We start from the raw sequence: 21,280 nt of genomic DNA, 5'->3' as shown, positions 1-21,280 counted from the left end.
CCTTCTCTGACCTGTTCCTCCTGCCTCCAGCCGGCCTCCTTGGTCTCCAGCTCCTCCCCTCCCCTCCCCTCCTCCCTCTCTCCTTCTCTGACCTGTTCCTCCTGCCTCCAGCCGGCCTCCTTGGTCTCCAGCTCCTCCCGCAGCCGCTGCCAGTCGGCCGTCAGCTGCTGGATCTCCGAGGTGAGCGCCTCGTTACCCTCCTGGGCCGCGTCCAGCTGCTCCCGGAGCAGCGAGTTCACCTCCGACAGAGTAACGCACCTGTGATACAGGGTAGGGGAGGGGTCACAGAGGGCAGGGTAGGGGTAAGGCGTCCAGCTGCCTCAGACAGCGTCACACACCTGTGACACAGGGTAGGGGTAAGACGTCCAGCTGCTCTCGGAGCAGCGAGTTGACCTCAGACAGCGTCACACACCTATGACGTATAGAGGGGTCATAGGAAAATCTATAAAAAAATCGAGACTGCAATATGTCGGGCAGCCGTTCAATAAATCAAATCTTAACGCATCATCAACATATGTCCTCGCCATATAAGCACTACTTAGCGGAGCGCCTGTGCACACAACCATCCACTCATTCATTTGGACTATATTTCTTAGAAGTCCAGCGAGCTGACCTGTTCTCCGCCTCCTCCAGTCGGATGAGCGCCGTCTCCAGGTCGGTCGGGTCCCCCTCCTGTCCTGACCGCTCTGTCCGCTCCCGCTGCTCTGTCCTCTCCCCCGGTGACGTGGTCCGGTCCCCTGCCGAGCGGGACTCGAGCTCCAGACATCGCTGACGGTACTGCTGCACCTGAGAGTCAGGCCAGGGGTCAGGTCAGATGAGTCCAGCTCCAGACACACACCGCTGACGGTACTACTGCACCTGCGGGTTAGTTCGGGTCAGTCTAACTTTAAACATGCTGCACCTGTGGCCTGGGTCACGTCAGAGGTCAGAGGTCAGAGGTCAGAAGTCGGGCGAGGTCAGGTGAAGGAAAGATACCTATATGTAGATAGGCCAAACTTTAAAGATCAAACATGACTGGCACTATTGTTGCACCAGTGACGACAAGCAGGACAATATTTGCTGAGTCTCTGTTCAGCAGTACCCATTGTGGCTTCTGTAGGATCCTCGTAACTTTGAGCAGGACAAAACTTCATGCTGGATATGTAAAGCATTAAAAAACAAACACACCGCTATGCGGATAGTTGCCGGCAGTAACACTAAACTCGCCTGGTTGCAGCTCAGTAATGTATTTACGTTGATTGCGTGACGGTAACGAGGCTAAACGATCTCAAAATCGCGCCACTTCTCACTGCTATGGTCAACATTGTGGGTATTGGCTGACTAAACAGACGTAAATGAGGCGATATACCACCACAAAATGTGACACAAGGCTCCTGAATGGCTCACATGTTATCGCTACGGCACTGGATAAAATGGAGTGTCTTACAGTGGTGGTTGATGTGAATAATGAATTTTGAAGAGATAGTGGGCTAGTTCGAAACGCCGGTGATCGTTATCTGTTCAAAGTTCGATGACAGAAAAAGAAAGAAAGAAAAATATAATTTATCCAATAAAAGGGAGTAAAAGAGCACAAGGTTCAGGTTTTTGCTGGGTACCACGCTGATGGTAAACCATGTGTGGTCGAATTCCATGGAATAAGCCGAGCTCAGCTGGGTATCAATCATGAGGGTACCACGGACCGACCGTGTCATCGACAGGCGTCGAGAGGGGCAGAGCACGACCCCGCACGTGGCGACCACGTCCCGGTGGCGTGCTCGGGGACGTGCCCGGGCCGTGATCGGCACGGGACGGTGGCTGGGTTAGATGGTGACGGACGGGGGACGGGCTAGGGGAGTCCGGCTGATGGGGCCGAATATCAAAGCTGGGGTTCCCTAGAGCAAGACAACGATCCTATCATCCTAGCACCCCATAAATTTGAAATTACACCGGTGACCTGCAGAATAAAATCCGCGAATCCTTCACTCGATCAATTCTTTTGTAAGAAACCAAGCTACATTTGTAACTTATTAGCATTACCTATCGCTTTTGAAGAGAAATAATTAGGGAAAGTTCAAGCCAAATATGCATTAAGTCGTATGCGTTACAAGCAGTGTGATTGAAAACCAGCGTGCACCTTGGACCGACGCTGGCAGCTGGGGCGGTGATCGGCAATGCTACTCAGTTTCCCAGGAGGCAGTCAGACGTCCCCTGTAACCAAAGCCCGCGGTCCAAAGGACAAGCGATGACGTCCAGGCATTGACGTCAAGGAGGGCCTTGCAGTGGGGAATGCGGGAATACAAAATATTCTGCAATACCCGAACAAAGTCCGTTGCTAAAAATGTCGGCAAATGTGGCCAAGAGCCAACTGCCATTTGACTACACTTCTTGCACAATGTTTCGCTGCGACGGGATTCATAAAAACGTCGCATGCAACCATCTTAGAGAAAACTTTACAATAATTGAGGAAAAAACCGTATTCGGCTTTTATGAGAACGCTCAAAACTTCAAAAATTTAAACACTAAATAAAAAATGAATTCTTCTCTAACGCCCAGTCATCCACCGCAAAAAAAAAAAAACACCAGCAAAACAGCAGACGGTCTGAGCCATCAACATTCAACAGTAACAGCTAACACCCCACCGCTGTTACTACCACACCGCCTCAGCCGTATTTGCATGTTTCCTGGAAGCGCCCTCCGGGCAGCGGTAGCGCCGGGACGCGGCTGATGACATTCTGTGCACACCACCCGGAGTCGGACGTCATCAACGACGAGCAAACACAGAGCGGGGTGAGCACGTGGTGACAGGTCACGAGGTCAGCGCGTGGTGACTTCGTGAAAGAAGAGAGACGGACTGGGTAGCGGCAGCGGTATGAATGATTGGTTCGATCGTGACGATCGCTGGTGCTGGTGTGGTAGAGAGACATGACGGTGGAGGAAAGGAAAGGGAGGGGAAAAGAGTGAGAAAAGGATGGAGGGAGAGAGAAAGAAAGAGAGGGGAGAGGGGGAAGAGAAGAAGGATGAGAGCAAGAAGTGTAATTATTTCTGGTCTATTACAAAAGACGCCACTTGATCGCAATTGAAAAATGACCTTTGGCAGACATCTCCACCGAGGGCGGGTACATCGGCCAGGAGTCTCCACTCTGGAAAGTTTCGTCAGCGCGATCTGCGTGTCTGAACTGTGTTACGTCAGACGGCACACGCACTCCGACGCACGCACACACGGTCCCCCGGGGCCAGAGGGCGGCCGTAGACGGGACGCAGAGGGCTGGGATGAGTCACACCGCGCTCATGGCGCCGGGTCAGAGGTCAGAGGTCAAAGGTCAAACGATCCCCAGACTGCGGTCGTCAGGCGGAATTGGGGCAGTGCGTGCCGATTGGGTAATCTGGGCAGATATGTTGATGGAGGAACCCAAAAATAATAATTAATGAAGACAGTTTAGTAGGAATTTGAATTTTGAAACCGAGCAAATATCAATACAGTGGAAAAATACATAGCCGCATGCACTTTTGCCTACATAAGTAACGAATAACCAAAATATGAAAAAGATGCGCATTCATGTCTTTTTGCAGCTTCTTCATTTAACCATTCCGTATCAGCACCAGACGTTTCATCAGCGATGAACCATGCTCTTGAACGTTTACTCAACATCTTACTCATGCTTCGCCTTTATCACCGCCAGATCGCCGTAAACATATTGTTAGTACGGACACAGTGACAGCCGTACGCAATGAAATCATCGCCCTACCACGCGAGTTGTGCCATCATGCCCTGCGTCGTCACCGTCCCGTGAATGAGATATCTCACGGTAAAAACGACCCATCAACCATGGACAAAGTCTACGCACTACCCTCGGGGGCACGGCTTCCGCACAACGCCCACGAGAAGGAAATGAGTCAGATACCTGGCGAGAGACACAGCAGGTGACGAACGGCGCAGAGCTATCAGTGGAACTCAGACTCAGCCCCAGAAATGGGTCACGGACAGGTTATCTGAGAATGGAATAGTCAGTGATATCTGAGTCAGGCAGACGTGCGCGGGGAGGTAATACGAGGAATATCGGTGACCTGCGAGGCTCCTGCTGAACAAAACTGAAGTACTCGCCGTTACTGGGATTTGTGGTCGCTCGACGTCCATATTCAATCCTCGTTTGGAAATTTGCACTCATTGGTACGCTCAGCGACAACCGAATAAACTAAGAATTGAAACGAATCGACCTAAAATTCGTCCATAGGTCAGTCCACAGAGTGCTACCGGGTCACAGTCTGCGGTCTTCAGTCTGTGGTGAGTTCATTGGGTCCAGCACCCTTTGCGCAGTTTCTCGGTACCCCCTCCTTTCACAGGCCGCCAGGCAAGGGTCGGAGCGGCTTCACAGAAGGACCCTGAATTGGAAACACGCGGAACTGCGCCCAACAAAAACCCAAGGCTATCTGCTGCGCTTGGACTCGGATAAGGGATCAGAACAGGCAGGCCAAAGTCGAGCTACTGGTGACAGCTGAAACTGGACCTAATTCTGGTGTGTTGTTCGCGCATTTTCAATTATATTTCTATTGATTCCATAACTATGGTTTGGGTATAATAAAACCCCATAAAACACGGAACTTCAAGAGCTGTAGCTGCCGTCTTGCTAACTGTTGACATAAACCAATAGAGCGCAAAACCTTACATCTAAGATAGAGACACAGCCTCCCTGATATACCAATGGGTTTTTGTACAGTGGTCATCGGCGAGATATACCAAAATGATACCCCTTCTGTCGAACTGAGGACAGTCACCCCGAGCCCCACTGTCGACTTCAGATCCCACGCAGTGCGTATTCTTAGAGAGGGGAGTCTGGAGGCCATGACCTTTGTGTGCTGTCTGAGAATCCTCATCATTCTCTCGTCCAAGAACAGAACATAATGTGAGATAACTGTAGTGCAAGGTTGGGGAGCAACGTACGGACAGACATCATACCGCTAACCAGCAAGCAGTTTGTGGTTATTTCCAGAACTTCCCGCACTAGCGGCGTTGCCTTTGCCCACTGGCCCGGATGAGGGGCCACGCCGACCACTGACCCTCGTAAGAGGTCACCACTGACCTTGGCCTGCAGTTTGGTGACCATCTGCGCCTGCTGCCGCTGCGCCTCCTGGTAGGCGGCTAGTCGGCGACGGAAGGTGTAGCTCTCGTCCTGGCGCCAGCCGCCCGACCGCAGACCGCCGCCCTAAGAGACATAGAACGGTCAGGACTTAGGTTCACCGACCAGCAACAACACACACGGTGGTGAGGGAGAATCAGGGCAGTGCTATACGCCACCCACTCACCAGAAGAGCTGGACTTTACCCAGCACGACACCCAGACAGCGAGATAATTAATTCAGGCCACTTCCGTTCATGTTTCTTGCACAATCGTTAAGTGTTTGCGACAAAAGTAAGATATAATTATAGCAGATCAAAGGCATGAGCTATTTTAGCGTGGCAATGCTAAAATAGCTTCTACATAGAATGTGTTGTAACTGTGTAGAAGCAAAACGGTACACACGCCTTTTGCTAGAAGGTTTTATTTCGGTTATACGGATGTGGGCAATCTATGAATATCAGACAGTTCTTATATTTAGCGCTGGGCTCCTCTATTGACCCACTTACTCACACGGCATACCGGGCGGTGACGAAGACAAACAACAGTCTCAGACACGCAGGGCCGCTTAGCGCTATAATTACAGTTTGCCAGACAGGCCAGACGGCGTAATGTACCGCGGCGTGGGGCCGAGGACTAATATAAACGTAATCATAGCCAACTATTCCACCCGGCCGTCAGCGGGGCGTTAACAGCGCCAAATTAGAACTAACTGACTGCAGTTGCACACATCTAAGGAGGCAACTATTCAGATAGTAGCAGCATGTAACGTTATTTACCAATAAGGCCCCAGAGAGTATCAGACTATCAGAGGTGTCTTGCTAGATCAGAGACCAGTACCACACACGGGTCACCAAGGTGATACTGGGTTACTGTGGTCCTCCACTGGGCCACGGAGGTCACTAAGGTCACTTACCGGGTCAGGGAGCAGCGGCCGGCCGGGGTCACCACCCGGCGACCCCGGGTCACGAGCAGGGGTCAGCGGGTCAAACTCTGCCGACGGCTCGTCAGTGGCGGCCGGAGGCATCAGCTGATCCAGCTGCGGGTCAGGGCAGGTCAGGTCATTTCCATTGTTTTAACCAATCAGTTTAAGTCATCTTGGCAATCAGCGCGGAATGTTTTCATGTTGTTCACAGGCAATGTTAGTTGTACGAAACAGTGACCGTTATAATTCCCCCGTTATGCATTCCCTGCATCATTTTTGCAGTATGCATTATGTCATAATAGCTGTGTTTTCCACTGGCTGCACAGAAGCAGATATGCGGACTACTTTGATGTGAAAATATGCATATGCGTAAGTGTCGCCACTTAATTATCACCACTCCAACCGCATAAACCAAACAAAAACAGAGTCGCCCGTTTGAAGGACAAGCCACTACGCACCGCAGCTGCAAGTGGCGTAAATAGTCGGCGCGTAACATCACGCGGCACTTTCAGCTCATCATTTCAAGGTCAGTACTGACAGATTGCATCAATAGCCATCAAAAATTATCCGCAAACGATCCATCATATAGTTACACACAGCGATGGACCCGGACGAATTAAATTTGCGGAGGGGCTCTAAACGGGTACCTCGGGCCAGAGATCAAGGCCAGAGGCCGGATTTAGCCTGATCGTCTGTCAGTTTTGCACAAGGTCCAGTGCTAATTGGTGAGGGGTGATATTTATGAATCTTTGTCATCACTCAGACAGCAATACTGCGCGTATAGAGTATATATCCGGGGACGTCAGGCGGTACAATATGACGGGTTATGAGTTGGAGCCATGGTAAGCGATGCTGTTGTGTGGAGCAGATGTAGTCCGTGCTGACGCGTGTTTCATAGGTCAACAGGACCAGGGAGCGGGCCTGCTCTGGTCCACTGCTGTCTGGTCAGTGGCCAGACAGGATACAGCTTGGTGTTTGTATCGATCAGGTTCTAGCGACCTAAGAGCAACGCCAGAGCATGAGGACCAGTACTTCTCCACTGGAGCTGGCACTACACTTGTCTCGTCTCAAGACGCTGAGTGCCGGCACACTGTGGTCCGCGGAGGGGCCGCTGTCGGTTCTTTGCCGGCCTCAGGAAGTCGGTTTTATCCTCCCCCACCTGTCCAGTAATGGCGTATCGACCAAGCCTCGGCCCGACCGGAGCCAGAGGCGGTGACGGCGGAAGTGACGGCGACACTTCAGAGGCTGACGGTGTGGGTGCTGCGTGCTCTAGGGAGGGATTGAATGCGCACAGCGACAGGACAGGCAGTGGTGAGGGAGGAGTCCTCACAGGTGTCTGGTATAGAATAAGCCGGAGAAGGACATGGTTAATGCACCTTTATCAGGTACCACTTAATGAATGACATAGTGTAACAAGAATTTATTGAGATCCAAGGGCGGCCGTTTTCAAAAGATTAAGAAGTAAAACACTTAAAGACACCCAACCTGCCGGATATAAAACTACGGAGGTCGTCTACAGCGTATCCGCTCGTTTGAGCGCGTCTGTGTGTGCGTGTTTCCCAATGTGGACGCTCGCGGTGGTGGGGTGTGAAACAAATAGTCCGTTCGCGGGTCCCAGGTGACCACGGGCCCGCCTCAGCGCCCCAGGGATCGCTCAACGTCGCCGCAACGCTAACCAGACAGCACGCCACAGACACAGCGACACAAAAATAACCCAGTCGACCTACCGACGCATACTTGAAAGTTTGATTGATCCATCAGCTATTTCGGTGATTAATGAGTGTCACAACTCACAAGAATCCTGTTTTGAATAAGGCATTTTTCTTATCAAAATACATCTACAGAAATACTGGCACGTCGTGGGAAAATACTGAAACAAAAAAAAAATCAACACCGGTCACCGAAATAATAAAACATGTTCAAATATTCGCACACATTACAGTTTACACTCTTGTATTAGCATCGACTACTGACCCGTTCGCTGAGTGCGTTGTATTTGATGCCCAGGTCATCTCTATCCGCCCGTGAAGCCGACAGCATATCCTGCACAGAGGCTAGGTCACGCTGGAGCGCCGCGTTGGTCCGCTGGGAACAGAGGTCAAGGTCAGGTGGTGTTCCTGATAACACGGGTGATATGCCGCTGAGAATAGGATTCAGGTCGGATGGTGTGGTGATAGTAACAGAGCACAACAGATATCATAATGTGGGATGCAGTCTTTACTCAAATTAGACAGCCCGACAGGGACTAAACCCGGCAACTAACGATGATGAAATAATATATCGTGAACTAAGTCGAACATGTGTTTTCATTGTATTAGATCAGATGCTGATAAAATGCATCTTACAGTTGTATCTATCTGTTATGTGTAAAAACTTAGTGAAAATAAATCGCTATCGCAGAGAGAATTTCCAGGGCACCAAACATCGGTCCCAAACCGGTACCAGCCGGCTAAAACCGGTAGCGCGCCAATACATTTTCCCCAAATACACATTGTCAGCAGAGCCGCGGCCGTTTCGACTTTGGTTCCTGATAGTAAAAAGGCGGCCACAGCCGCGGCGGTTGCGGCAGCGTTCGGATAATTTCCATCGCAAACACGGTGCGGTGTGCAGAGTGCCGGCTGACGACAGAGGGGCCAGTTTGGGGGCGGCAGGGGCCGCCCAGGGGTGGAGGGGGCTGCACTGAGGGATGAAGAAACCACACTAGGGAGCCGGGGAGGGGACGATATGGGACGGCGGAGAGTCGGTGGATGACTAGAGTGGGTAGGATAACAGGGAGCTAGTTGGTGTGTGAGGGACAGAGGTCTATCAGGGAATGGCCCGTTCACTCTGATTCGTTCGTCGAACGTCACCAGCTGGACGTTAGACCTAAAAAGGAGAGTACCTAGAGACTGCTATTGATGACTAGATAATGGATATTAAGGCGATGTCAACGATAGATGCATCGAAAAAAAAACAATGAAATAGACCAGACTGTATTTATCGGTCTGGATTTTGACCAGAAGTCACATGAGGGCTGCTGTCAACATCGGAGGTGTCCTCTAACCCGTACATGTTTATGTTCTGACAGCAGCGCAGCGGAATGGGCAGGGTGGTAATCGAAAACAACAGCAACAAACTGTGGAATGTGGTGATAATACGAAGCTTTCACTTGCTCAGCTGCTCTCGAAAAACGTGAAAAACGTGGTACTTGTCGGATATCCGTTTTATGGAAGTTTATGTCAGAATTCAGAAAAGGTGTTCCTTAGCTTCAGCACTAGGGAATAAAGCAGCCTTCACTGCAATGCATACCGGATCAAGAGCTTTCACCCGCTGCAGGAAATTTGGAGTCAGCGGCTAATTAATAAAAACATATAACACATATCCATACAAAACTAAGGGAAAAAGGCCTGTGTGAGAATCATCATCAAAGACTCAGTCATTCAGCAAACCCACCCAGCCCTCACCTCCAGCCTGGCCACTCGACCAGCCTCATCCATGTCCTCCTCGACGGGCGGCTCCCGGCGGCGGACTCCACCCTGCGCCGCCCCCGCCCCCGCCGGCAGAGACTGGCCGCCCCCGCCCTGAGACAGGGCAGCCTCGGCGCGGGCCAGCGGCGCCGGGCGGGCGGGCCGCGACTCGAGGGTGATTCGACCGGCAGCACCGCGATCTGTGGGATCTGCGAGACGAGGGGAGAGGGGAAGTCAGTTGGAGGCATAGGAAGGTAATGGACGAAAAGAGTCTGGAAAAGACGCAAAAAAAGAGAATGAAATATAAAACTTTGGATGAAAAAGCTCACATCTGCTTAACGAATTAATATCGTATAAAAATTAAATGCATTAGGCAAAATCGGGAAGGAATACAACAACGTTCTAAAGGTGAAAATAAACGGAACAAACATCCTTAGTTGAGCTGTACAGCCGTCATACATCTAATCGATGAGTCAGTCACGTACTCCAAAATTACATCACGAGGTCGGTAGTATCAGAACCACACATATGTTCCCAATTACACACAGGTTACGACCATGAGGGTCAAGATGTGTTCATCCCCGTGAAATTCGCAGCAGCTCTCAGGAAATGATAATCTAAGGAAATGATAATAATCAGCTATCAATTCCGCCAGAACCCACCAGCGATGTCAGTAGATAGATGTCAATAGATGTCAGTAGATGTGTCGTCGAGTGCGCTGTGCATCCCATCATTGCAGCACTTTTCAGCGTTTTTGGCAAACTGGCCGCTGACGAAGCTTTTTCGCCAGCTGAGCGTGAAACACTTTACCGAGATGCGTGATCACTGGCTGGACTGGCCACGTGATCGATACAAGGTCCAGAGAGCGTGGCAAAAGCTCAAGTGAACGGCGCAGTGGTTTTCTGTTCTTTTTTAGAAGTTGCGCTTGCGACGCATTAGAAAATTTATTGTTATTTGGACAGCATATGCATTCCTATGCATTATGGAGGCAGCATTCGAAAAATGTGAGAAAATGTTATCCTTCTAATTAAAAGGATATCTGATCATTGTTAGTGAATGACTATTTTTCGTTTTCTAAAAAAAAAAAACGATACCATAAAAACATAGCATAACCCAGTTTGTTTTTTGTCCGTCCTCAGGGTACATTGAACTAGTTTTCTCACTACCTACTCTACTCAGCAATCACAAAAAGACCCTTTTAGAAGTCTTTCTAACTCCAGCACCGGAGCGCACTAGCTTAGCGAAAGCTCTCCATCAAACTTATGACATTGATATTGCTCTGAATGGGTCCAACAAGTGCACTTGTGAATTAGGCCGCATGATGACGACAGACGAATTGATAACGGTTATCATCATTTTGCAGAACGCGCGCAATGCGATACGGTGGTACACCTAGCTCAACAATCGATGCTGTGTTATCTCGGCGACTTGTTCCTCCAAAAGACTGATGGTACTGCGTCGATTCAGCTACGCAGCAGCAATAAATCGAAAACATCTCGTGGCACGTGTCAATAAGGAACAGCCAGCCCCCGCTGAATTCTGCTGTCCTGTTGCTACAGATTCCGTTCAAACACCGAAGGTTAGCGTTAGCAACAACCAGACTCGCGTCGAAACATCCACCCAGTAACTGACCCAATTCGCCCCCCCCCCTTCCCCAACACTTTTGACTATCGATGGGTTATAAACACAACACCCTGTCGGCAGTGTGACTCATGTGACCGGGCAGTCAGTAGCAGCCCGGAAACCACGAGCGACCTCCCAAAGTCACATTGACGATGACATTGGAGAGTCTCCCAGCGATGTTTTCCATGTGGCGGCTCTCAGGCGCGGGGCCAAACCGGGTTGGTACGATATGTTTGCCGGCCACTGGGAGTTGCAGGAATGTGATTGATAAACAAAAACAACTGGAGAGGCTCTTGAAAGAGGCAAACAAGTTCAAAAGTCAAGATGATCGAAATAGAAACAAAATATCGATGTAAAACGGGCAGAGCAAAAGTACGTCATTTTGAACTGACCACTTTATGCACAAGGTCTCTCGATTGTGATCCAGTGATAGCCTTGGTGATCTAGCATTGACCTCAGTGACCCAGTGATGACCTCAATGACCCAGTGATGACCTCAGTGGCTCAGCATTGACCTCGTTGACCCAGCACTGACCTCTGAAGGTGACCCGTCGGGACTCGTCCTGTTCTCCCAGTCGCCGGTAAGCAGAGTCCTCCTCCGCCGACCTTCCCGCCTTGGTTGGGTAACTGGGGTCGGCTCCCACCCGTACCGTGTGCTCCCTCTGCACAGGACAGCCGTCCGCGGCGGGGGGCGTGGCGTCTTCAGAGGCCTGCTCATGCAGCGGCCGCTTCACCTGCGGGCAGAGAGGCAGCTGTTATGGGAAACTGATCTCACAGAAAATATCTCATAAAAATAACCCGAGTGGAAATATTCGGCGATATTAAACTTCTCGGCCAGAGAACAGACACCCCAGGAATTTCAGACTATCCTGTCAGTTTTAGCCAGTCAGGGCGCCAACGAACACGTATTTCGTCACAGCATTGTGCGTGCACCGTCCAGCGTCTACTCCGCACTGTCTCGAGAAAGTCATCAAAAGGCAAACAGTCGATCACAACCAGCCCGCGTGTACGACTGCGCGGCTCGGTGAGTCATCTCCAAACGGCGTGGAAAACTGGGAAAGTGAGTGTCCAAGTCCAGGGACCGGTCAGACAGACGGCCGGCGGTTACATCAGTCAGAGGTCACAGGTCGATCAGAGGTCGGCCGGGCGGCGCACAGGTCAGGGGGCAGCCGGAAAACTGGCGCAGTCAGCAGTCGCGGATCAGATTCCGACAATTCGCTCGCCATACCGACCAGTCGCCAAGCGAGCGAAGATTGCCGTCGTCAGACCTAGCAACTGGATAAAACTGGATATTTCCTGAGACTGATCAAAATTTGAATCGTCTAGCATGAGATTGATCGGCAATTAATGCGACTCACATCCGTGTTCTCTATCCTCAGGACGAACCTTAGCCAGGCGAAGTCAGTGAGGGGACCGGCCGTGCGCGGCTATGTGCGCACGTTAAACTTTGGACTCTAAAATTCTGCCATAGAACCGGAATTGCGCGATCGGAGGGTAGAGGGCAGGGTCAGCGCAACACCAGTTGGGGGAGGTTTGGTCAATGGTTGTCATTTTTAGCACATGCCATTTTTGGCAACCATGTGCTAAAAATGACAACGCTATCAGCTATTTTTAGCAACGATGAAGCCGATTTCACTCCTCAGCGAGGAAATCACGATTTTGGAAATACAAGCACTGATTTTGGAAAAGAAGTGCTGCCACCTGGTGCAAGAAGAAGAAACCAGCTTTAATATGGCCGTTGTTTGTATGGTAGTCCAACGTTGAAGTATACCCTTTTTTGTGGCCCGAAGTTGGAACTTTAAATTGAAGCATCCGAAAATGATCGATATTGATCGAAATCATGATGTTGATGAAAAAAATAATATGTTAAGTTGAGAGAGGAGGCCATTTTATCCAGATGCGGTGGTTTACTTCTTGAAATTATTTTTGCTTACGACGACTGCCATGTAATGAGGGATAATTAGCAGCCGTCATTAGCAAAAATAATTTCAAGAAGTAAACTACTGCATCTGGATAAAATGGCCTCCTCTCTCAACTTAAAATATTATTTTTTTCATCAACATCATGTTTTCGATCAATATCGATCATTTTCGGATGCTTCAATTTTAAGTTCCAACTTCAGGCCACAAAACAAACTACCATACAAATAACAGGCATATTAAAGCTGGATTCTTCGTCTTGCACCAGGTGGCAGCACTTCTTTTCCAAAATCAGTGTTTATCTTTCCAAAATCTTCATTTCCTCGCTGAGGAGTGAAATCGGCCTCATCGTTGTCAAAAATAGCAGAATCGTTGTCATTTTTAGCACGTGTGACAAAAATAGCACGTGCTAAAAATGACAACGATTGACCAAACCTCCCCCGACTGACACGCTTCGCTTAGCGGGGGCTCTGTCCTTGTAAATCCTTCCAATCAAAAGGTTCGGACTAAATAAAAAAAACTATCCTCATACTCGACATATTGCAATGTCCGGGATGATGGTCGCCTCATCAGACGACTGGTGAATGGTCCGCTACTTGGAGCATCGACCAGCCTCTCCGGGGTCACCGTTTGAGAGACTGGGCAGCCTGTCCTATCGGAGCACTTCCGTCCCAATATGAGCCGGTTCAGCCACTGCGGCGAGGACGCCGGTGGTCGACAGTCCAATGTCTCACTAATTGTTTCATCCCACGGCCATGAAATGGTCGTAGGTACTAAACGGAAAGGGCATAACCCCCTCCCAAGGAAAACAAGATGCAACCAGTAACTATAAAAGCTGTCAAAAGGAAGTGGAAATTCATAATGTAGCGTAGCTCCTCGAATCATTATGAGGTGGAATAGGTGGGAAATAAAAATGCAAGCTAGGTTGCTTGATCACGTCAACAAAACCGTATGGTAGGAGGTCGAAGCTAACATGCAATAATCAGCCTCCTCTGTCCGATGTATGCAGGACGTAACGTAGGTATGCCATGAGGGGCCAGGGCAATTATAAACAAAGAATATTAAAACTTTTCGGACGGCGATTCAAATCATCAAATCAAAATAGAAAACAGCTCGGCTATGTCGTTTTCTCCGAGCTACTCCAAACAGAGACGACCCATCACGTCCCACATGACCGCAGCATAGCAGCACAGTCGGCAGCCGGCAGTCCCCACGGCAACCGGCGTCCTCCGGAGTGGAGGACCGGCGCTCAGTGGTCCTCCGATAGCCAGCTGATCGACTGGCTGATGAAAACCAGCGTCCAATAAACACCAGAACCAGCAGCGACCGCCCCGCCCCCGCCCCGCCTAGACCGCCGCGCCGCTCCTCGGGAGACTTCTCATGGCAGTGCGCAGTACGATGCATCCAAAGAACGACTGTGGGGACCCGAAAATGTTGGCGGGGAGAAGGCATGCAACATGCAACATGCAACATGCATGCAACTTGAATGTTTTACGGTGTCCGTTTTTTTTTTCTCTCGTAAAACGCAGGATGAATTGATAACTATTACCTACTGAAATTCATACCTACCTGATATCTGGCATCAATCTTCGTAGGATATGACTCACACCAATTGTGGTTTAAATAAGAGCGTCTAGCGTTTGGACAAGATATTGACAAACTGCCTTATCCGAGATGTTAAAAAGATTAAAAAAATCTGGCAATGTAGGCCTCAAAGCAGCACCTCAATGCTGAATGCTGCTCTTATTTTTCTAATATAAGTAAGTTTTCCCCAAATATCGGCCACCGGCGGCAGGACTTTGCCCTGGGGTAGACTCCTCCCTCCTGGATCAGCCAGTGTGCAGCTGATGTATGTAAATAGGAGAGCACCGACCTTTGGACCTTTGTTCAAACTGCGCCAGGGATTCCGACAGTTCCGTTCTGCATTACACGTCCATGACCCATCGTCCACTGTGCCACAAGCATAATTTTAGCACCACGTCCATGCAACCATTAACTTTTGCTCAACATTTTTAGCAACTCTTGCGTTGGAGTTTCATACACCCGGAATTCTGGAGAAGTTATGACGTCGCAGTTCGGGGTAAACGGGTCACGTGAACTCAGCTCGACGGGGCGACTTTTGGACTCGGCGCGGTGGTCGGTCACTCGATAGGAGAGTGACGGTCACTCAGTAGGGGAGTGACTGTCACTCAATAGGGGAATGACGCGTCAATTTTGATAAGGGACGGTCGGCCACTCGATTTAAAAGGCGCATGACGAGAAGAGAGTGACGTACGAATACGACCGATCACTTCTGGATGATACGATCACACTGTTCGGGGTTTGCTAGCCAGTCGCGATGAAGGGATCAGGGGCGATTGGAACGGAGCATCAAGGTGGTCAGTGGTCACATAAGACAGAATGGTCAAAAAGTCGAGAGTGACACCGCTTACGTAGGCATGAGGAGTACCCGCGAAAGCGTGGACGCAAATGGCCAGTTGTATTGCATCAGGTGGAAAATGTCGGTAGTCCATATAATGCATAGCAGAAAGCCCAGAAGATGACACACTTCAGGGTCGCATCTCTAAGAAGGTGGCACATTTGGAGCTGTAACAGATCGTACAAAATTCACCAGAGCGGGGTACAGAAAACGAGAGCAGATGGAGCAGCTTCCCGGTAGCGGGACTGTTCAAAATCTGACAGAAAACAGGACGAACTATTTCAGCCACCCAGTTACTCGCCAGCTTTGCGTCAACCGAAGGGATTTGAGCAGGAATTATGAACCAATTAACACTGATAAAACGCTTAGAAACAGTAGCAGGTCACAAATGTGTGTTCACATCAGCCTTGTAATACACTAATACAGACATGTGTTATCCGCATTAAAACCGATTGCTTCAAAAGACTTCATGTGATGTAAACACACATTTTGTCTACTGATGCCCCATAGAGGGTGCCGTAACACACTGTTTTGCGGTCATATTACCCTTTCTCTTTCCGGATGAGGTGTAAAATGTTACACCCATGCAAAGTTAAAGTTCCCTAAAGCCAGCAGAGCATGCAAATGCAGGTCATAGAAAATGTTGCACTTTGCAGCTTGCGATTCAAAAAACAGGATTTCATTTAGACCATGCGTAACATTAAGTAACTATAACAACATTACGCATAATCAAAAATGCGTTATCAGTCTGTGACGGGAGTGCTGAGACGAGCGTCTGGTCACCTGTCAATTTTCAATCCAATAAATTGGTCTGATTAGAACGCAATCAGCTGTTTGTCCCATTTCGTGCAAGTCGCCAGGGCACGCGCAGCCGTTGGCGAGTCCAGCGCACCACTCCCGAGACCGCACTGGGACCACGGCCCCGGGCGTGCCTCCCTGTCCCTCTCCGTTACTACCGAATCGATCGCTGGTGTCCACGTGCCGGTTCCACCCTCACCGCCGCCTAGCAACGGACGTCATGGATGCCTGAACAGATAAACACACGGCAACGAAGTGTGGCAACGGGGCAGGCGACATCAGCTGCACGTGGATAGGGTGCAGAGGAGGTAGAACCATGGGTGATATCACCAGCAACACTGACAACATGTCGGGACAGAGTCGAAGCTGTACCTGGAGTTACTTTATTGGGGTTATTAATCAACGGATCGTACTGTTGATGAGTAAGGGTAGCGCTATCTAGAAAACGACGTGCAATTACAAAAGATCCTGCCATACCGTATTGATTTCGACTTAGCACTAAACGCTTGATTAATTGCTAATTTGCTGATTGTGTTGGTATGGATGCAACACTCTTGTGTGAGCATTAACGAAAGTGCACTGCCTAGTATTTTGATCGGACAACGAGAAACAGGAAACTGGCATTGTTAACATGATAATAAAGCATATCACAGCCTCACTAAGCAAAGAGTGGGCACCACGGAGGCAGTTGATGAGAGAAGTTTGATGCACCTATCTGTGAGATTATATAAAACGGAAGCAGGTGACTGCTAAGTACCTATACCCCGTTGAGCCCCTAGCTCGTGACCGAACCAAACGAAAAATAATGTTACACGTCGATGTTTCGCTCACAAGTTGACAAATCACAGAGCAACTGAGAGGCCCAGACGGGAACGGCACCTCGATAAAAAGGCAAAGAAACGCCCCCGGCAATCGGTGTGGCCTCTTGTTTGTCAAAAATCTGTGGATGCATCTGCTGAGACAGAGGTCTGCGCAAAAACCGGCGATTGGCGGTCGTGAGGCCTTCGGTTGGGGTGTCCGATAGGGTATCGACAGCACAGCACTCCCAGAGGATCCTCTTGGCTGGCTGTGTGGACGGGCCACAAGCGAATCTCAAGTATGGTGGGTGTGTCGCTTGAACAAATATTGCTTTGAAGGGTTGCTCAATGTCCAATGTCGTGAATGGTTTCATGTTGACAGCCGATCGTCAACAACTGATGCATTAGTAGATAAGTGATGCAATTGCAGACAAAAGGGATAAACGTATTTTCTTTAACTGAGGCGGACAAATCAGCACCACCCATTTCGTAGATGAAATGCTGAAGAGACAGCACATAATTGGAGAAAAAAGGTCGTCCGGTTAAAAAGAAAGTTTTTTTTTCGGGCAGTGAATATCTGGAGCCAACGTTTTCACCAGCAGTCCAATAAACGATTTATGTAAGCATGGGCCATGGAGCACACACTTTATATAACGTAGCGTCTAAGCTCCATTCAAAAGCCGCCTCAAAACGAAGGGCCACATGTTGTAAAACGTGACCGGGTCGATGGATGAATGTAGAATGTGGTCACCAGCATGCCGTTACGTCATTTGAACCATGGGTCAACGTTCACTTGAACTTGGAGAACCTCTCCGATATCGCTGGTAATTTCAGGTGTGCCAACGAACTGGTCATGAGTAGGAACGAACTTTGCCCTCACCGATAGGAAGGTCGTACGTAGATCAAGTTTAGTTTGTTTATTTGTTTCTGTCGCCACTCAGAGAGCTGTTCCGCTTCCCGGTAATTAAATCTACCGGATAGAGCGTTACTATGGCTTCATCAAGAACGTGGAAGGCCCAACTCACACATTAGACGAAGTTATTTCGCCTCTGGTCTTTGGTTTCCCCCATCTAAATGGCCCTACTCGTAAAGTCAATAGAACAAACTTATCTCCAGTGTACCCTCTGACAGCCCCACCTGTTTACGAGTCCCTCCCTCTGCGGTCAGTCACCCCGTCTCACCTGCAGCCCGATCCCCTCCTGCTCTGCCTGCTCCTCCTCTCGCTCTACCCGCTCGCTGCAGTCGGAGGATCGCGGCTGGTACGGCGGTGGTCGGTCCCGCTGCGGCGGCGGTACCGGCGGCGTACCGCCCAGCGGGTCGTGCTCGCGGTACGGTGGGGCCGGCCGGTACCTCAGCGCCAGTACCGGTACCCCCGGTGAAGGTACAGTCGCCGCTGGTACCCCCGGCACAGCTCCGGCCGCCTCCCAGACGCGCTGGCAGTGCCGCTGAGCCGCCCGAAGCTGATCGGCGCCCACGGACAGACCGTCGTCGTTTTCGTCGTTGTCGTCGTCCGTCACCGCGTCGACGGTGTCGTCAGAGCTGGGGGAACTGTCGGCGCGGCCGTACATCCCTCCTCCTCCTCCGCCGCCAACGACGGTTGTAGCTGAGAGGCGAGGAGTTCTCGGCAGGCTCGGCCGGCGGACCGGCGTCAGGTTTGTCTGAAGTTGGACCGCCGGAATTGTGACGGAGTTCCGCTGAGAGAGAGGTGTGGATGCATCGCCGGTACGTTCCAGACAGACTGGATCGTCCGGGAGCATCAGACCCAGCACACTGCCGCGACTTCTCGGCTCGTTACCGCGAACTGCAGCCACCGTGTCATGGTATCCACTCGTGATATCACGGTGTCCGCTCGTGATGTCACTGTAGTCAGTTGTGCTGTCACCTCCGACGGCTGGGAGACGGTCTAGGTTCGCTTCGTCCTGAGAACGCCGTCCGACGGCTGCGCCGCCGTCATGCCTCTCGGCAGCTACAGGCGGAGCACGAACACGCTGGGTCCATCCCCCTTCCATCTCTCTAGCCTCATGCGTCTCCACTTCGTGCCGGGTTTCATTTGTCGCTTCTGTCACATCCTCTTCCTCCACTCGTTCTCCGTGCCGCTCGGTGCCGGTCTTGACGGCCAGGTGGTGCAACTCCTCCGTACTCCGGCCACTGGAGCGGTACCCCTGGTCGGGCGACACGGGCGGGTCGCGCTCCGCCTCCACCCTCTCTGCTCCCGTCGCAGACACGCTCAACACACTGCCCAGGAAGTCATCCAGAGAGGCGGCCGGAGGACCTGCACGGGCCGACGCTGGGCCCTCGGCGGCGGCGGAGCGATCGGAGCTGGATCCGCGCTTCCATCGCCAGCTCCAGCCGAGTCGGGTGCCAGACCCAGATCGGCGGCCAGACTGGAGTGTCTCCGTCGAGCCGGACCTCCTCCATGTCTCCTCGCGGTGACACAGGTCCTCTGCCGAGCCGACGGCGCCGCGCGCCAGTCCTCCCCGTCGGTCCGAGCTCTCAGCGCCGGTTGGAGCGCGCGGACCCGGCGAGGAGGGCGCCTCGTAGAGCGTCTCACAGCTCTCCGCACGGCGCGGCGGGGTATCCCGAGTCTGTCGACGACGGCGGAGGCTAAACCGGTCACTGCGCCGCCGCGAGTCGTGCTTGATGTAGGAGAGACGCGGCTCCGGAGATGCCGCCCGCTGGATGTCCGTGAACGGGGCCGGAGCCGCGGCCCCAGCACTCTCTGAACGGTCCCTGTCCTTCCAGAATCGAGCGAACTTCTTCATGGCTGTGTGACTTCGGAGTTTAGGCCATTCGCATGGTTCTGATCAGCCCAGGCAGCTTTGCATGTCGTGATTTTTAATCTGTCTCAAAAATTGGATTAACCCGAGCAACAGCGGTGTTGAATGAGGATTAGACGTCGTTCCGACACTAATCCACCATTCCACGCTGCTCTGTTCAACAGGTGAATGGGTCACAAATCCTCTCACTCGCCGAAACCAAGTAAGTCAGTCGACCATTGAGCGACTGGCCGCCTCGGGCAGTCGAGCAAATGGGGATCGACACGCCAGCTGGTCACTTTGGGGCTCCCCAGCGACCCACTCCACCCAGTTCTATTGACCCTCAACCCGCCATCGACCCCGGTCGTTGGTCGTTAACGTAGCTGTGAAACAGTCCACACAACGTTAACGCGGCGGAAACGACCCGCCAGCTTCGAGGTGGCCAGAGGTGATGAAGCACTCCTACAGCAGAGTTCAACACCGTGAGGTCCTTAACGGAATGCAATGTTCCGGGTCTTATAATCACCAGCCATCCGCTTTTCCACCGCTATTCACCAGCGTACACCACAGTTCACTTAAGCACTGTTCAACGTCATCACCAAAGAGCAATCGGAAGCCAGTCACCCAAATAAAATCCCTCTGGGCTCCGGCACTACTAGAATTCACCACTGTCCCTCAGTAAGTGCGCCACAACACCACACACCACACAATCCTTCCCTGGAGCACCTGTACCGCCCAACTCGCCGAGCCAGCACCGCGGCACCAACTGCACCCGGCTCCCCGGGGCCGCCCGACTGTCCCCGCAGACCTGCCGTCGGTGCCGACGAGGGGAGGGTGCCGCGTCGCAAGGGAGCGTACCAGTCACTGGCAGTGTCCCCTCGCGGGAGTCCAGCTGTATCGATACGGCAGGTGGGGAGAGACCGACTCGGCCGCGGTGCGGTAATTATTCGCTCAGACCGATCGGCGAGGTGGAATTCCAATGAGCGGAGACATGCGACAGGACTGGTCCCATACCGGAAGTCATTGAAGATGTATGAGTAAAATCGGAGGGGCGTGATTTAATAAGATTGACATCGACCGAAAAGGAAAACGACATATCGCGGCAAAGTCGGGTTCGGGAATAAATTTTCAGTTACCAAACATGATATTCATATCTGTCAAACATGAAAAAAATCCGAATGACGATAGATTATGTCGTCCAACATGGTATGTTTAAACACACCAAGAACGATAGGGAACATGGATAATACATAAGTACGTAGCAAGCTCCTTCAGTGGACTTTGGCGGGCACAGTGAACAAAATAATTGCACGCCATGCCCACTGTTTATATCTGGTGCCCAGACCACTGACGCCAGTTCTGCAGCAGTGCAACATGGCATCGCTCTCCGCGCTGAACTTTGAATCACGTGCGGCGGTGAACTGGACTTTGAACCGTTCTCCATCAGGGGAGCGACCTGTCACGGCCGATTGCAATCTCAAGACGGAGCCCGGCTTCGGCAGAATT

At 51.2% G+C, this 21,280-nt stretch overlaps 2 protein-coding genes across 4 annotated transcripts in view; both read right to left on the bottom strand.

Annotated features, from left to right (window-relative positions):
* The window catches only part of LOC122369253 (rootletin-like), a 58,648-nt gene that overhangs the window by 22,034 nt on the left and 15,334 nt on the right, over positions 1-21,280 (bottom strand). For all 3 annotated transcript variants that reach the window (XM_043343850.1, XM_043343851.1, XM_043343852.1), the window contains 7 exons: positions 11,621-11,819; positions 9,461-9,672; positions 7,992-8,102; positions 6,009-6,131; positions 5,058-5,180; positions 614-786; positions 93-258 (listed from right to left, as the gene is read on the bottom strand). In XM_043343850.1, the coding sequence (XP_043199785.1) occupies positions 93-258; positions 614-786; positions 5,058-5,180; positions 6,009-6,131; positions 7,992-8,102; positions 9,461-9,493 (729 nt within the window). In that variant the 5' untranslated portion in view covers positions 9,494-9,672; positions 11,621-11,819. The remainder of the gene's footprint in view (positions 1-92; positions 259-613; positions 787-5,057; positions 5,181-6,008; positions 6,132-7,991; positions 8,103-9,460; positions 9,673-11,620; positions 11,820-21,280) is intronic.
* On the bottom strand, positions 11,190-19,780 carry LOC122369256. Its single transcript, XM_043343856.1, has 3 exons — positions 18,200-19,780; positions 11,621-11,819; positions 11,190-11,329 (listed from the first exon to the last, which is right to left on the bottom strand). Exons 1-3 carry the CDS (start codon positions 19,778-19,780, stop codon positions 11,190-11,192), a joined length of 1,920 nt encoding a protein of 639 aa, XP_043199791.1.

This window comes from Amphibalanus amphitrite, unplaced genomic scaffold (assembly GCF_019059575.1).
Source record: "Amphibalanus amphitrite isolate SeventyFive unplaced genomic scaffold, NRLGWU_Aamphi_draft 001020F_arrow, whole genome shotgun sequence".
NCBI lineage: Eukaryota > Metazoa > Arthropoda > Thecostraca > Balanomorpha > Balanidae > Amphibalanus > Amphibalanus amphitrite.
Note: the sequence above shows the minus strand (reverse complement) of the source record. Positions and strands in the feature narration are given on the sequence as shown.